The 13,438-nt window shown below is 44.9% G+C and overlaps 1 protein-coding gene across 1 annotated transcript in view; it reads left to right on the forward strand.

The window, feature by feature from the left end:
- Positions 1 to 13,438, forward strand: part of CPED1 (cadherin like and PC-esterase domain containing 1) — a 519,469-nt gene that overhangs the window by 70,619 nt on the left and 435,412 nt on the right. Inside the window, exon 3 of the mRNA XM_075345048.1 lies at positions 9,421 to 9,515. Within this exon, the coding sequence (XP_075201163.1) occupies positions 9,421 to 9,515 (95 nt within the window). The remainder of the gene's footprint in view (positions 1 to 9,420; positions 9,516 to 13,438) is intronic.

A 13,438-nucleotide genomic window follows, 5' to 3' on the forward strand; every position in this document is an offset into this window, starting at 1 on the left:
CCCTTGGTTACCCGATGTGTATCATAGTTACCAGTGTACACCGGCTCCGTCACGATCCCAGCAGCGCCAGACATAACCTTGCGATGCTGGGATCTTGACGGAGCCCGTGAACGCTGGTAACCATTATACACATCGGGTAACTAAGGTCCCTTAGTTACCCGATGTGTATCATAGTTACCAGCGTACACCGGCTCCCGGTACACATGTGCAGGGAGCCGGCATTATACTCCTCTCCCCCCAGGAGTACTCCTCCTATTATAGTCCTCCTATTATACTCCTCTCTGAGTATAATAGGAGAACTATTATAGCATGGGGGATGTAGCACAATGGGGGATGTAGCACGATGGGGGATGTAGCACGATGGGGGGTGCGCAGCATGGGGGATGTAGCACGATGGGGAGTGCACAGCATGGCGGATGGAGCATGATGGGGGTGCGCAGCATGGGGGATATAGCATGATGGGGAGTGCGCAGCATGGGGGATGTAGCACGATGGGGAGTGCGCAGCATGGGGGATGTAGCACGATGGGGAGTGCGCAGCATGGCGGATGGAGCACGATGGGGGGTGCGCAGCATGGGAGATATAGCACGATGGGGAGTGCGCACCATGGGGGATGGTGCATGATGGGGAGTGCGCAGCATGGAGGATGGAGCACGATGGGGAGTGCGCAGCATGGGGGATGGAGCACGATGGGGAGTGCGCAGCATGGGGGATGGAGCACGATGGGGAGTGCGCAGCATGGAGGATGGAGCACGATGGGGAGTGCGCAGCATGGGGGATGGAGCACGATGGGGAGTGCGCAGCATGGGGGATGGAGCACGATGGGGGGTGCGCAGCATGGGGGATGGAGCACGATGGGGAATGTGCAGCATAGGGGATGGAGCACGATGGGGGATGGGCAGCATGGGGGATGGAGCACGATGGGGTGTGCGCAGCATGGGGGATGGGTCACGATAGGGGGGTGCGCAGCATGGGGGATGGAGCACGATGGGAGGTGCACACCTCCCCCCAACACACACACACAACACACCACACACACACTGGGAACCACAAACACCACCATACACAGACACCCACACACACAGACAACGCCGCACACACACAACACCCAACACACAAACACCGCGGCATACATAAATATACGCACATACCGCACAACACACATTGCACAAAACATACCTCCCCCCAAAACACACCACACCCACACAAACCGCGCAACACACACAGACACACAACGCTACAGACACACAGCGCTCCACAAACAACGCAACACACGCAACACACATACAACACTGCTCTCACCCCCCGCCACACCCAGACAACACCCAGAACATGTACAGCGCCCTACATAAACACTTGGTAACTACACACAACAACATCTATATATATATATATAACAAAAATCATACATGAAGTACACAATAAGTAAATAGTATAAGTATATATGTAGTAGAAGTAAGAGTCCCGGTGCACCTCCTACTCCGCGTATTGCTGTGTGTTCAGCTGTTTAAGCCCCAATAAGCCATGGAGGGGATCCTAGTGCAGACTCACAGTGTAAGTATATACAGTTAGGTCCAGAAATATTTGGACAGTGACACAATTTTCGCGAGTTGGGCTCTGCATGCCACCACATTGGATTTGAAATGAAACCTCTACAACAGAATTCAAGTGCAGATTGTAACGTTTAATTTGAAGGTTTGAATAAAAATATCTGATAGAAATTGTAGGAATTGTACACATTTCTTTACAAACACTCCACATTTTAGGAGGTCAAAAGTAATTGGACAAATAAACCAAACCCAAACAAAATATTAAAATATTTTTATTTTCAATATTTTGTTGTGAATCCTTTGGAGGCAATCACTGCCTTAAGTCTGGAACCCATGGACATCACCAAACGCTGGGTTTCCTCCTTCTAAATGCTTTGCCAGGCCTTTACAGCCGCAGCCTTCAGGTCTTGCTTGTTTGTGGGTCTTTCCGTCTTAAGTCTGGATTTGAGCAAGTGAAATGCATGCTCAATTGGGTTAAGATCTGGTGATTGACTTGGCCATTGCAGAATGTTCCACTTTTTTGCACTCATGAACTCCTGGGTAGCTTTGGCTGTATGCTTGGGGTCATTGTCCATCTGTACTATGAAGCGCCGTCCGATCAACTTTGCGGCATTTGGCTAAATCTGGGCTGAAAGTATATCCCGGTACACTTCAGAATTCATCCGGCTACTCTTGTCTGCTGTTATGTCATCAATAAACACAAGTGACCCAGTGCCATTGAAAGCCATGCATGCCCATGCCATCACGTTGCCTCCACCATGTTTTACAGAGGATGTGGTGTGCCTTGGATCATGTGCTGTTCCCTTTCTTCTCCAAACTTTTTTCTTCCCATCATTCTGGTACAGGTTGATCTTTGTCTCATCTGTCCATAGAATACATTTCCAGAACTGAGCTGGCTTCATGAGGTGTTTTTCAGCAAATTTAACTCTGGCCTGTCTATTTTTGGAATTGATGAATGGTTTGCATCTAGATGTGAACCCTTTGTATTTACTTTCATGGAGTCTTCTCTTTACTGTTGACTTAGAGACAGATACACCTACTTCACTGAGAGTGTTCTGGACTTCAGTTGATGTTGTGAATGGGTTTTTCTTCACCAAAGAAAGTATGCGGCGATCATCCACCACTGTTGTCATCCGTGGACGCCCAGGCCTTTTTGAGTTCCCAAGCTCACCAGTCAATTCCTTTTTTCTCAGAATGTACCCAACTGTTGATTTTGCTACTCCAAGCATGTCTGCTATCTCTCTGATGGATTTTTTCTTTTTTTTCAGCCTCAGGATGTTCTGCTTCACCTCAATTGAGAGTTCCTTAGACCGCATTTTGTCTGGTCACAGCAACAGCTTCCAAATGCAAAACCACACACCTGTAATCAACCCCAGACCTTTTAACTACTTCATTGATTACAGGTTAACGAGGGAGACACCTTCAGAGTTAATTGCAGCCCTTAGAGTCCCTTGTCCAATTACTTTTGGTCCCTTGAAAAAGAGGAGGCTATGCATTACAGAGCTATGATTCCTAAACCCTTTCTCCGATTTGGATGTGAAAACTCTCATATTGCAGCTGGGAGTGTGCACTTTCAGCCCATATTATATATATAATTGTATTTCTGAACATGTTTTTGTAAACAGCTAAAATAACAAAACTTGTGTCACTGTCCAAATATTTCTGGACCTAACTGTATGTATATATAATGTATATATAATGTGTATATATATATATATATATATATATGTATATAATGTACAGTATATGCATATAAGTATATGTATAATGAAAAACTAGAAAATATTCTAACTTTTTTTTTATGTTCCTGACAAAAAAATCTGACTCTGAATGATTTGGAACTGATTTGGGTGGCATTTTTCTACTGTTACTAGTCTTAAATATGAGCTAATACTATGGAAAATTACCAAATGGAAATCCGTGAATAAGATGATCATTATAATATGGAAATAAGTTTATATACAATTGCAAGTTCATTTCTACCAACCTTTTTGCCCCATGTTTTTAATAAATCATTAAGGTCACTCAAGCAGAAATCATGACGAAAAAAATAAAATGTAATAAATTAACCAATATTCTAATGTGTTTATATCCAGACACTTTGTGGGGACTTTTTATTTTTATAGTCATTAAATTTAGATATGATCTTCTGGTGACCTCCAGGATTTTTCGGTTTCCTTTTCTTTCCCTGGCTAGAGAAAACAAAAGCCCTGTGTCTTGTCTGGCTTCCTCCAGATGATTTGCGCTGGATTGTAGAAATCATATCCACATGTTATTTACTGATATTTGCATGGATATAAAACCTAGTTATTAAGATCAAATATATTAAGGTGGTAAAAGTAGCCATGATCTGCCAACATTTTACTTGGGTTCTATGAAAACCTTTAATGTCTGTCTTGGCTTTTTCTTACTTATTTCTATAAAGACGTTTAATATAATAACAGTACTAGCACTTAGTGATTCAGTTCTTGACTTAAAAGGAACATGTCAGGTCCCCTATGCCCTCCATCCCAGCAGCATTCATGGCTGTATGCCCAAATTCTCTCCCTAACCAGCCCTGTATATCGCTGTTCACTAATATGAATGTTTAAAAAAACTAATTAGCAACCTCACTGTCCATATGCTAATAAGGCCTGTGACTAGTTGCAGGAGCGTTAGTTCCTGAGACTATTCGGCCCTGTTTCCATGTTATCACACCCCCTGACAACATGATTGCCACGAGCTGGCGTCACTTCCAGCTTTTGGAAATCTTGCGCATGCTCGCTGCTCATTTGGACCGCATCAGTGCACCTTTGAAGCTGGGTGTACGTTTCCCAGCTTCATTAGGCGCACTGCGCATGACCAGAGGTTAAGAAGATGGCTTCATAGGCATACTAACAATGGCTGAAATGAGCTGTACATGCGCAAGAATTCCAGTAGCTGGCAGTGATGCCAGCGTGTGGAAATAATGTTATCACATCTACAGGGGCATGATAACATGAGAAAAAGGGCTGACTTGTCAGGGGAACTAACGCCCCTGTGACTAATTACAGTCCTAATTAGCATAGGGACAGTGAGGTTTTTGAATATTTTTTTTTAAATTCATATCACTGAATAGCGATATACATGGCTGGTTAGGCAGAGAAATGGGCAAACAGCCATGAATGTTTCTGGGTTGGAGGGCATAGGACACCAGACAAGTTTCCTTTAAAAGGGTTGTCCGGGGCTAAACTCTTGATAGCTTTCTGGTTATTTAGGAGCCTACATCGAGTATTGTATTTTAGTATGGGAGGCTTTACAGTGGCCCATAAACAATCTACCAATTTGTGGTGTCTCACTTCATACATATCTTACATCTCTCTGCTGTCAAAGCAAATATTAGCTGATCAGTGGAAGGGGGTCCTGGGTGTTAGCTGCGTATTAGTCTTCATACATATGCACTGATTTCCACCCCCACCGGTGTCTGTCATTAGTTGCAGTCAGACGCCCCCCCACACTGAGTTGCGGGTTGTCAACTGACTGCGTCAAATCACAGATACTATGTGCATCTATCATAGTATAAAATAAACAAATAAATAAAAAATGGCATAGGGTCCCCCCCTGTGTATCAAAATAAGAGGAACTGCATGCAGCTTACTTTTTTATTATTATTTAACCCCTTCACGACCGGCCGATTTTTCGCTTTCCGTTTTTTTTCTCCATTCTTCTTCTGAGAGACGTTTTATTTTTCAGTCAATATGGTCATGTGAGGACTCATTTTTTGCGGAACGAGCTGTACTTTTAAATGAAACCATACGTTTTACCATATAGTGTACTGGAAAACGGCAAAAAAATTCCAAATGCAGAAAAATTGCAAAAAACGTGCGATAGCACTATTGTTTTTAAGATATTTTATTCACTGTGTTCAATATATGGTAAAACCGATGTATGGGTGTGATGCCTCAGGTCAGTATGAGTTCGTAGACACCAAACATGTATAGGTTTACTTTTATATAAGGGGTTATAAAAAAATTGGAAGTTTGTCAGAAAAAAGGGGCGCACGTTTTACACCATATTCCATGACCCGTAGCATTCTCATTTTTTGGGATCTATGGCTCAGTCATAGCCTATTTTTTGCATCTCGAGCTGACATTTTTACTTGTACCATTTTTGCGCAGGTGCTACGTGTTGATCGCCTGTTATTGCATTTTGCGCAAAAGTTGTGGCGACAAAAAAATGTCATTTTGGCGTTTGGAATTTTTTTGCCACTACGCCATTTACTGATCAGATTAATTGATTTTATATTTTGATTGACCGGGCATTTCTGAACGCGGTGATACCCAAGGTGTGTATATTTTTTTATTTTTTTAACCCTTTAATTTTCAATGGGGTGAAAGGGGGGTGATTTGAACTTTTAGTTTTTTTGGGGATTTTTTAATTTTTTTAAAACTTTTTTTTTTTACTTTTTTTTATTTTACTAGTTACCCTAGGGGGCTATAGCGATCAACAATCCGATCGCTCTGCACTATCTGCTGATCACAGCTATACAGCTGTAAACAGCAGATACTCTCACTCTCTGCTTCACTCGGCTGCAGGCCGAGTGAAACTGAAAGTAGTTCATGTCTAGTACCGGAGTCATCACATGACCCTGTGCTACCATGACAACTATCGGAAGTCATGTGATCACGTCACGTGACTTCCGGTATCGGGCGGTAAGTAAAAGTTTACTGCCGATGCCGTTATAATGCCGCTGTTACATATTGACAGCGCCATTTAACGGGTTAAAAAGTACGAGCAGATAACGTTTCTGCTTGTGCCTAGCAGCCACACATCTCAGCTGTGAAAATCAGCTGAGATGTGCGCCGATCGCGGCATGCTGCCGCCGGCAGACCGCGGCAGTAACATTATGACCGCTAGGACGTAATATTACTGCCCGCAATCATTAAGGGGTTAAATAAATAATTTAAAAAATAAATAATTTTAAAAAATGACTTGCGGTTACCCCCAATTTTGATATCCAGCCATGATAAAGCCTGACAGCTGGGAGCTGGTATTCTCAAGCTGGGGAGACTCATGGTTATTGGGCTTTCCCCAGCCTAAAAATAGCCTGCAGCCACCAAAGATTGTTTCATCCATTAGATGCGACAATCTTACCCAGCTCTTCCTGATTGCCCTGGTGCAGTGGCAATCGGGGTAATAAGGGGTTAATCGCAGCTCACAGCTGCCACTAAGCCCTTATGAGACGCACACAATTAGTAATCTGTAAGTGAAAGAAATAAACACAAACACCCCAAAAATCTTTTATTTGAAAGACAAAACACCCTTTGTCACCCCTTTATGAACCTTAAAAACACCGATGAAGGCCCGACGTAATTCACACGAGATCCCATGATGATTCAGCTCTGCTACATCTTAAATTACAGCGCGATCAGGGGACATGTCCGCACACTGTGACTAGAAAATAGAATGAATCTGGCACACTAATAAGATAGATGACACTAATATATTTTTTGAGGATTTTTATTGTGTTTTTTTCTTTTGTTGTGAGGATGTCACAAAAAATAAAAGTAAGATCCCATGATGATTCAGCTCTGCTACATCTTAAATTACAGCGCGATCAGGGGACATGTCCGCACACTGTGACTAGAGGCAGAGAATGAGCCTTGATCAGCGGTGACGGTACTCAGGTTAGTTGTGGTCACAGACAATTAATTACCCAGAAAATAAATAAATTTTATTAATACTTGATTAAATACTATTAGATCAACCAAACCAACAAACATACAATGTGCATGTAGTGTGTAGGTGCACACTTAGTGAAAAGGTAAGGGAAGTTATATAGAGGGGTCTGAGGTAGGTATATCTGATAGATTAGTGTAGATTGGACCCTAGGGAATATATCTTTCCCTTCTCTGTATCCTACCTAACAATGGGGCTTTAAGCACCCTAGGATTGTGATGCCCCCATTCCACAGCAGCTCACCCTCACTGCTTCTATCTACCTTAATGTGTATCCCCTAGGGTCCAATCTATAATAATCTATCAGATATACCTACCTCAGACCCCTCTATATAACTTCCCTTTCCTTTCCACTAAGTGTGCACCTACACACTACATGCACATTGTATGTTTGTTGGTTTGGTTGATTTAATAGTTTTTAATCAAGTATTAATAAAATGTATTTATTTTATGGGTAATTAATTGTCTATGGTCTAACGCTTGAGGTACCCTGGTTATGCTTTTTGGTCTGTTAGTTGTGGTCACACCTGGAAGTTCCCACAGTCCTCCATCTGTGACCGTAGCTAACCTGTCCTCACGTGGGATCACTGAGTGTAAGGAATTACCCTGAGGTCAGGTTACCTGCGGTTACAAGTAGAGGACCATGGGAACCTCCAGCTGTTACCACAACTAACCTGAGTGACGTAACTGCTGATTGCGGCTCATTCTCTGCCTGAAGTTACAGAGTGCAGACATGTTCCATGATTGCACGCTGTAATTTCAGATGTAGCAGAGCTGAACCTCTTGTGCGACCTCGTCGGACCTGCAGGGGTGATTTGGGGGTTGATAAAGGGGTGAAAGTTTGTGGGTTTTTTGTTTTTTATTTCAAATAAAGAATTAATTGGGTGGTTGTGTTTATTTACTTTCATTTACAGATTAGTGATGGGGTCTCATAGATGCCTCCCATTACTAATCTAGGGCTTAGTGGCAGCTGTGAGCTGACATTTAGTCCTTATTACCCCGATTGCCACCGCACCAGGGCAATCGGGAAGACTGTGTAAATTTCCAGGATTGTAAAATCTAATGGATGCGACAATTCCGGGCGACTGCTGGCTGCTATATTTAGGCTGGGTGGGCCAAATAACCATGAGTCTCCCCAACCTGAGAATACCAGCCCCCAGCTGTCGGGCTTTATCATGGATGATTATGCAAAATGGGGTGGACTGCATGGTGTTTTTAAAAATTATTTATTTGAATCATTTTAAAAAAGCCACATGTGGTTATTCTTATTTTGATACACAGCCAAGATGAGCACACGACTGGGGGCTGCAGCATGTAGCTGTGGTCTTTATCTGTGCTGGGTATCCTAATATGGGAGGACCCTACGCCAAATTTTGTATTTATTTATTTTTACTGCACAATATAGACCCACAGACAGAGTCCGTGGTTGTAAGCATCAGACATGCTGTTACTCAGCGTGGGGATGTATCTGACTGCAACCAATTACAGATACCGATGGGGGGGAGCAGTGCACATGCATGAAGGCTAATGCATGGCCCTGAAAGTGAATGAGCGGCTACGGGAGCAGTTACAGCTGCGCCAGAGCCTACGTAAGTATAGCACTGCCTACTTTATTATTTTTTTCTTTATTTTTCCTTTATTTTTTGCACATATTACCAGATCCAGATGCCAGATCCGAATCATTAGCTGGAATTCCTTGAGCATTCCGGGCCCGGGTCCAGCACTTTTGAAACTGAGCGGATCTGGACTTTTATATCACTATTACATCACTAATTATGAGTCTTTCTGGGATTACGTGAAGAGACAAACAGATTTGCACAAGCCGACATACATAGATCTGTGGTTAGTCCTCCAAGATGTTTGGAACAACCTCCTGCTAAGTTCCTTCAAGTCTACTTAGATGAAATGATGCTTTGATGCTGTTTTGAAGTCAAAGTATGGTCACACCAAATATTAGTTTTAGATACCTCTTTTATTCATTCATTCATTCATTCATTCATTCATTCATATTGCATTTTGTCAATTGAGTAAAATAAACTATTAACTATTTTATTTTTTAACAGCATTCTTTTTTCCATACCTGAATAAACTTTTGCTTAGTACTGTGAATATACCCATATGCACTAGGTTCATTATCAATATTGTCCTAACATACTTTTTATTCCTGTTTTAAGGAAGAGATTCCCTTATATACATCTCATTTAATAAAAGTATGGAGGCAAGCTGTAAGGAAAAGCGAGAACTTTTGGAATTTGCACAACTAACAAAGGTAAGCACTGTACAATATTCATTGCAGATTATATGACCTTGGCTAACTTTTCATAAACAAAATATCACATTTTTATAATTTCAGTATAAACCAAAGGTTGTCAAGCCAGCCTTCAAAATAAGCAAACACCAGATTAGTGTGAGACTCAGCACAAATGTGAATATAAGTAAACAATAAGATTTAATGAAATATAGCGCTTATTATAACTAATGCTCAGAACATATGTAAATAATAGATACAGAGGAAGAAATTGAACAAAGCATTCTATGCATGCTACCGGCAGCCTTATCATCAATGTCGTGCTGGACCACAGCAATTAAGTATAAGGGTATGTGCGCACGTGTGCGTATTACATGCAGTTACGCTGCGTTCTGCACCGCAGCGTAACTGCATGCGTCCTGCGTCCCCTGCACAGTCTATGGAGATTGTGCAGGAGCTGTGCGCACGTGGCATGTTAGAACGCAGTGATTCGGCTGCTTGCCGAATCGCTGCGTTCTAAGAAGTGACATGTCACTTCTTTCGTGCGTTCTGCATGCTGTCTATAGGGAGAGGCAGCATGCAGAGCGCACATTCTCTGCCGGCACCATGCGCTTCAGAACGCAGCTTTTCAGCTGCGCTCTGAAGCGCACATTTTCGGTGCGGTGCAGAGCGCACACGTGCGCACATACCCTAACTCCACTAAATACCAGTGTGAGTGATAGGTAGTGGAGCACAAAGTGAGTGCATTAAACAGAGGTGTATCTAGGCTCCTAACAACATAAATAGAAACATAGTAACCTTTAACTTGTCAGACGGCACAAGACTTTATTAAAGAGATTGTCCACTACTTTAACATTGATGGCCTTTCCTTAGGCTAGGTTCCCAATGTCTGATTGGCCGGGGTCCGGCTCTTGGCACCCCCACCAATTGCCTGTTCTAGTTGCCATGCCAATGGTGGCAGGTGGCCGGATGTGCTCAGTTCTGGATCTGCTCCGTCTTCTGATAGTGGCAGCAGCTTCCTATTAAAATAAATGAGGTGGATGTGCAGTACCCGGCCATGGATAGTATCAGAGGACAGAGCAGATCCAGAAATAAGCATTTCTTGACACCTGCACCAAGAACAGCTGATCAGTGGGGGCACCATTGCTCTCATATCAGAAGCAATGCGCAAGTGGGACCAAGGCCTAGTGATGGGACATAGTCAGTATCACAAATAAACAATTACATTCAGTTATCTTATAGATGATGTTGTCTCTGAGTCGTTTCTTTCTATTCTTCATCTTGTCCTGACGCCATGATGACTTTTCACATTCACATCTTGTCCCTGCAGATTTCCATCTTCTCCGGTCTTCTGCAGCACATCCCAACACAATGCCCCTAAAATAGCAGAATGATTAGAATACTCCTATTTAAAAATATCTGCCCTACGCTGTGCCCCAGAATAAATAATGATCCCTCACTGTGTTCTCTGCACGAAATATGACCCCACACTGTCCCTCTTATGGTACATGCCCCCCACACTCCCTCTCCTTTCCATACTAAGCCCACTCTTCACACTGTCCTTTACACTGTGTCCCCTTATACTGTCCAGTCTTTATGCTGTGCTCTCTCATCACACTCTCCCTCCTTCCTTATGGCCTTATGCTGTTTCCTGATACCCTACCCCCTCTCCATACTGCCCCCCTCCACTACCTCCTGTGTGTCCATGGACTTTTCCTCCTCACTCCCCATCCTGCCCACTTGCTCCTCATACCATGTCACTCTTTATTCTGTGTTCTGAAAATTTCTTTCCAGTTTGCTCCCTATACTATGTCCGTATACATTCCCCCATTTGCTCCACGTACTACGTCTGCATACATCCTATATATCACCCCTCACCTTCTCACTCCCCATACATCACCCATCACCCTCTTACTCCCCATACATCACCCCTCACCCTCTCACTCCCCATACATCACCCCTCACCCTCTCACTCCCCATACTTCACCCCTCACCCTCTCACTCCCCATACATCACCCCTCACCCTCTCACTCCCCATACATCACCCCTCACCATCTCTCTCTCCCCATACATCACCCCTCACCCTCTCTCTCCCCATAAATCTCCCTCAGCCTCTCTCTTCCCATATATCACCCCTCACCCTATCACTCCCCATACATCACCTCTCACCCTCTCACTCCCCATACATCACCCCTCACCCTCTCACTCCCCATACATCACCCCTCACCCTCTCACTCCCCATACATCACCCATCACCCTCTTACTCCCCATACATCACCCCTCACCCTCTCACTCCCCATACATCACCCCTCACCCTCTCACTCCCCATACATCACCCATCACCCTCTTACTCCCCATACATCACCCCTCACCCTCTCACTCCCCATACATCACCCCTCACCCTCTCACTCCCCATACATCACCCCTCACCCTCTCACTCCCCATACATTACCCCTCACCCTCTCACTCCCCATACTTCACCCCTCACTCTCTCTCTCCCCATACATCACCCCTCACCCTCTCACCCTTTCTCTCCCTATACATCACCCCTCACCCTCTCTCCCCATACATCACCAGTCACCCTCTCTCTCTCCATACATCACCCCTCACCCTCTCTCTCTCCATACATCACCCCTCACCCTCTCTCCCCATACATCACCCCTCACCCTCTCTCTCTCCCCATACATCACCCCTCACTCTCTCACTCCCCATACATCACCCCTCACCCTCTCACTCCCAATACTTCACCCCTCACTCTCGCTCTCTCCATACATCACCCCTCACCCTCTCTCCCCATACATCACCCCTCACCCTCTCTCTCCCCATACATCACCCCTCACTCTCTCACTCCCCATACATCACCCCTCACACTCTCACTCCCCATACATCACCCCTCACCCTCTCACTCCCCATACATCATCCCTCACCCCGTCACTCCCCATACATCACCCCTCACCCTCTCACTCCCCATACATCACCCCTCACCCTCTCACTCCCCATACATCACCCCTCACCCTCTCTCTCTCCCCATACATCACCCCTCACCCTCTCTCTCCCCATAAATCCCCCTCAGCCTCTCTCTTCCCATATATCACCCCTCACCCTCTCACTCCCTATACATCACCCCTCACCCTCTCACTCCCCATACATCACCCCTCAGCCTCTCACTCCCCATACATCACCCCTCACTCTCTCACTCCCCATACATCACCCCTCACCCTCTCTCTCACCATACATCACCCCTCACCCTCTCTCTCCTCCTACATCACCCCTCACCCTCTCTATCCCCATACACCACCCCTCGCCCTCTCTATCCCCACACTGTGTCCAAAGATACTTCCCCCTCCCCATCCGCTCTTCCCACCATACTGTATCCACAGATAGTTCCCCCTCCCCCATACTGTGTCAATAGATACTTCCCCCACCCCACTTCCCCCAATTCTGTGTCCACACACGCCTCCCCCCTCACCCCATAATGTTCCTCTTCGGTGTCACTGTCTTCAGCTCCACACTTACTGGAGCACTTATCCTCCATGCTCTCTGCCATTTCTGAGCTGCGGCCTGACTTCTGGGTCAGCAATATGATCAGCTGACCTCATCACAGTACAGAAGCCGCTCTGACCTGGAAGTCAACGCCAGCTGTCACCGCTTCAATTGTCCTTGCGTCTGAAGATACAAGGACAATTGATCAGTGGGAGCCACGTGCTGCAGTTTCTATGAGTGCAGCTGTCAGAGCGACAGCTGCTCTCAGAGAATGGCCAGCTCCCACTACAGGGCGGCAAATGCAGCCCCCAGGGAGACTTTCACAGCGTTGCATCAGGCAGTGCGACAGCGCCCCCCTGACAGTTGCGCCCGGGGCAAATGCCCTGCCAGCCCCCCTAATGCACTGCATTAAATAATATGGTTAATACAGTGCAGATTCAGCATTGTTAGAGACTTAATTT

This window comes from Anomaloglossus baeobatrachus, chromosome 4 (genome assembly GCF_048569485.1).
Source record: "Anomaloglossus baeobatrachus isolate aAnoBae1 chromosome 4, aAnoBae1.hap1, whole genome shotgun sequence".
Taxonomy (NCBI): domain Eukaryota; kingdom Metazoa; phylum Chordata; class Amphibia; order Anura; family Aromobatidae; genus Anomaloglossus; species Anomaloglossus baeobatrachus.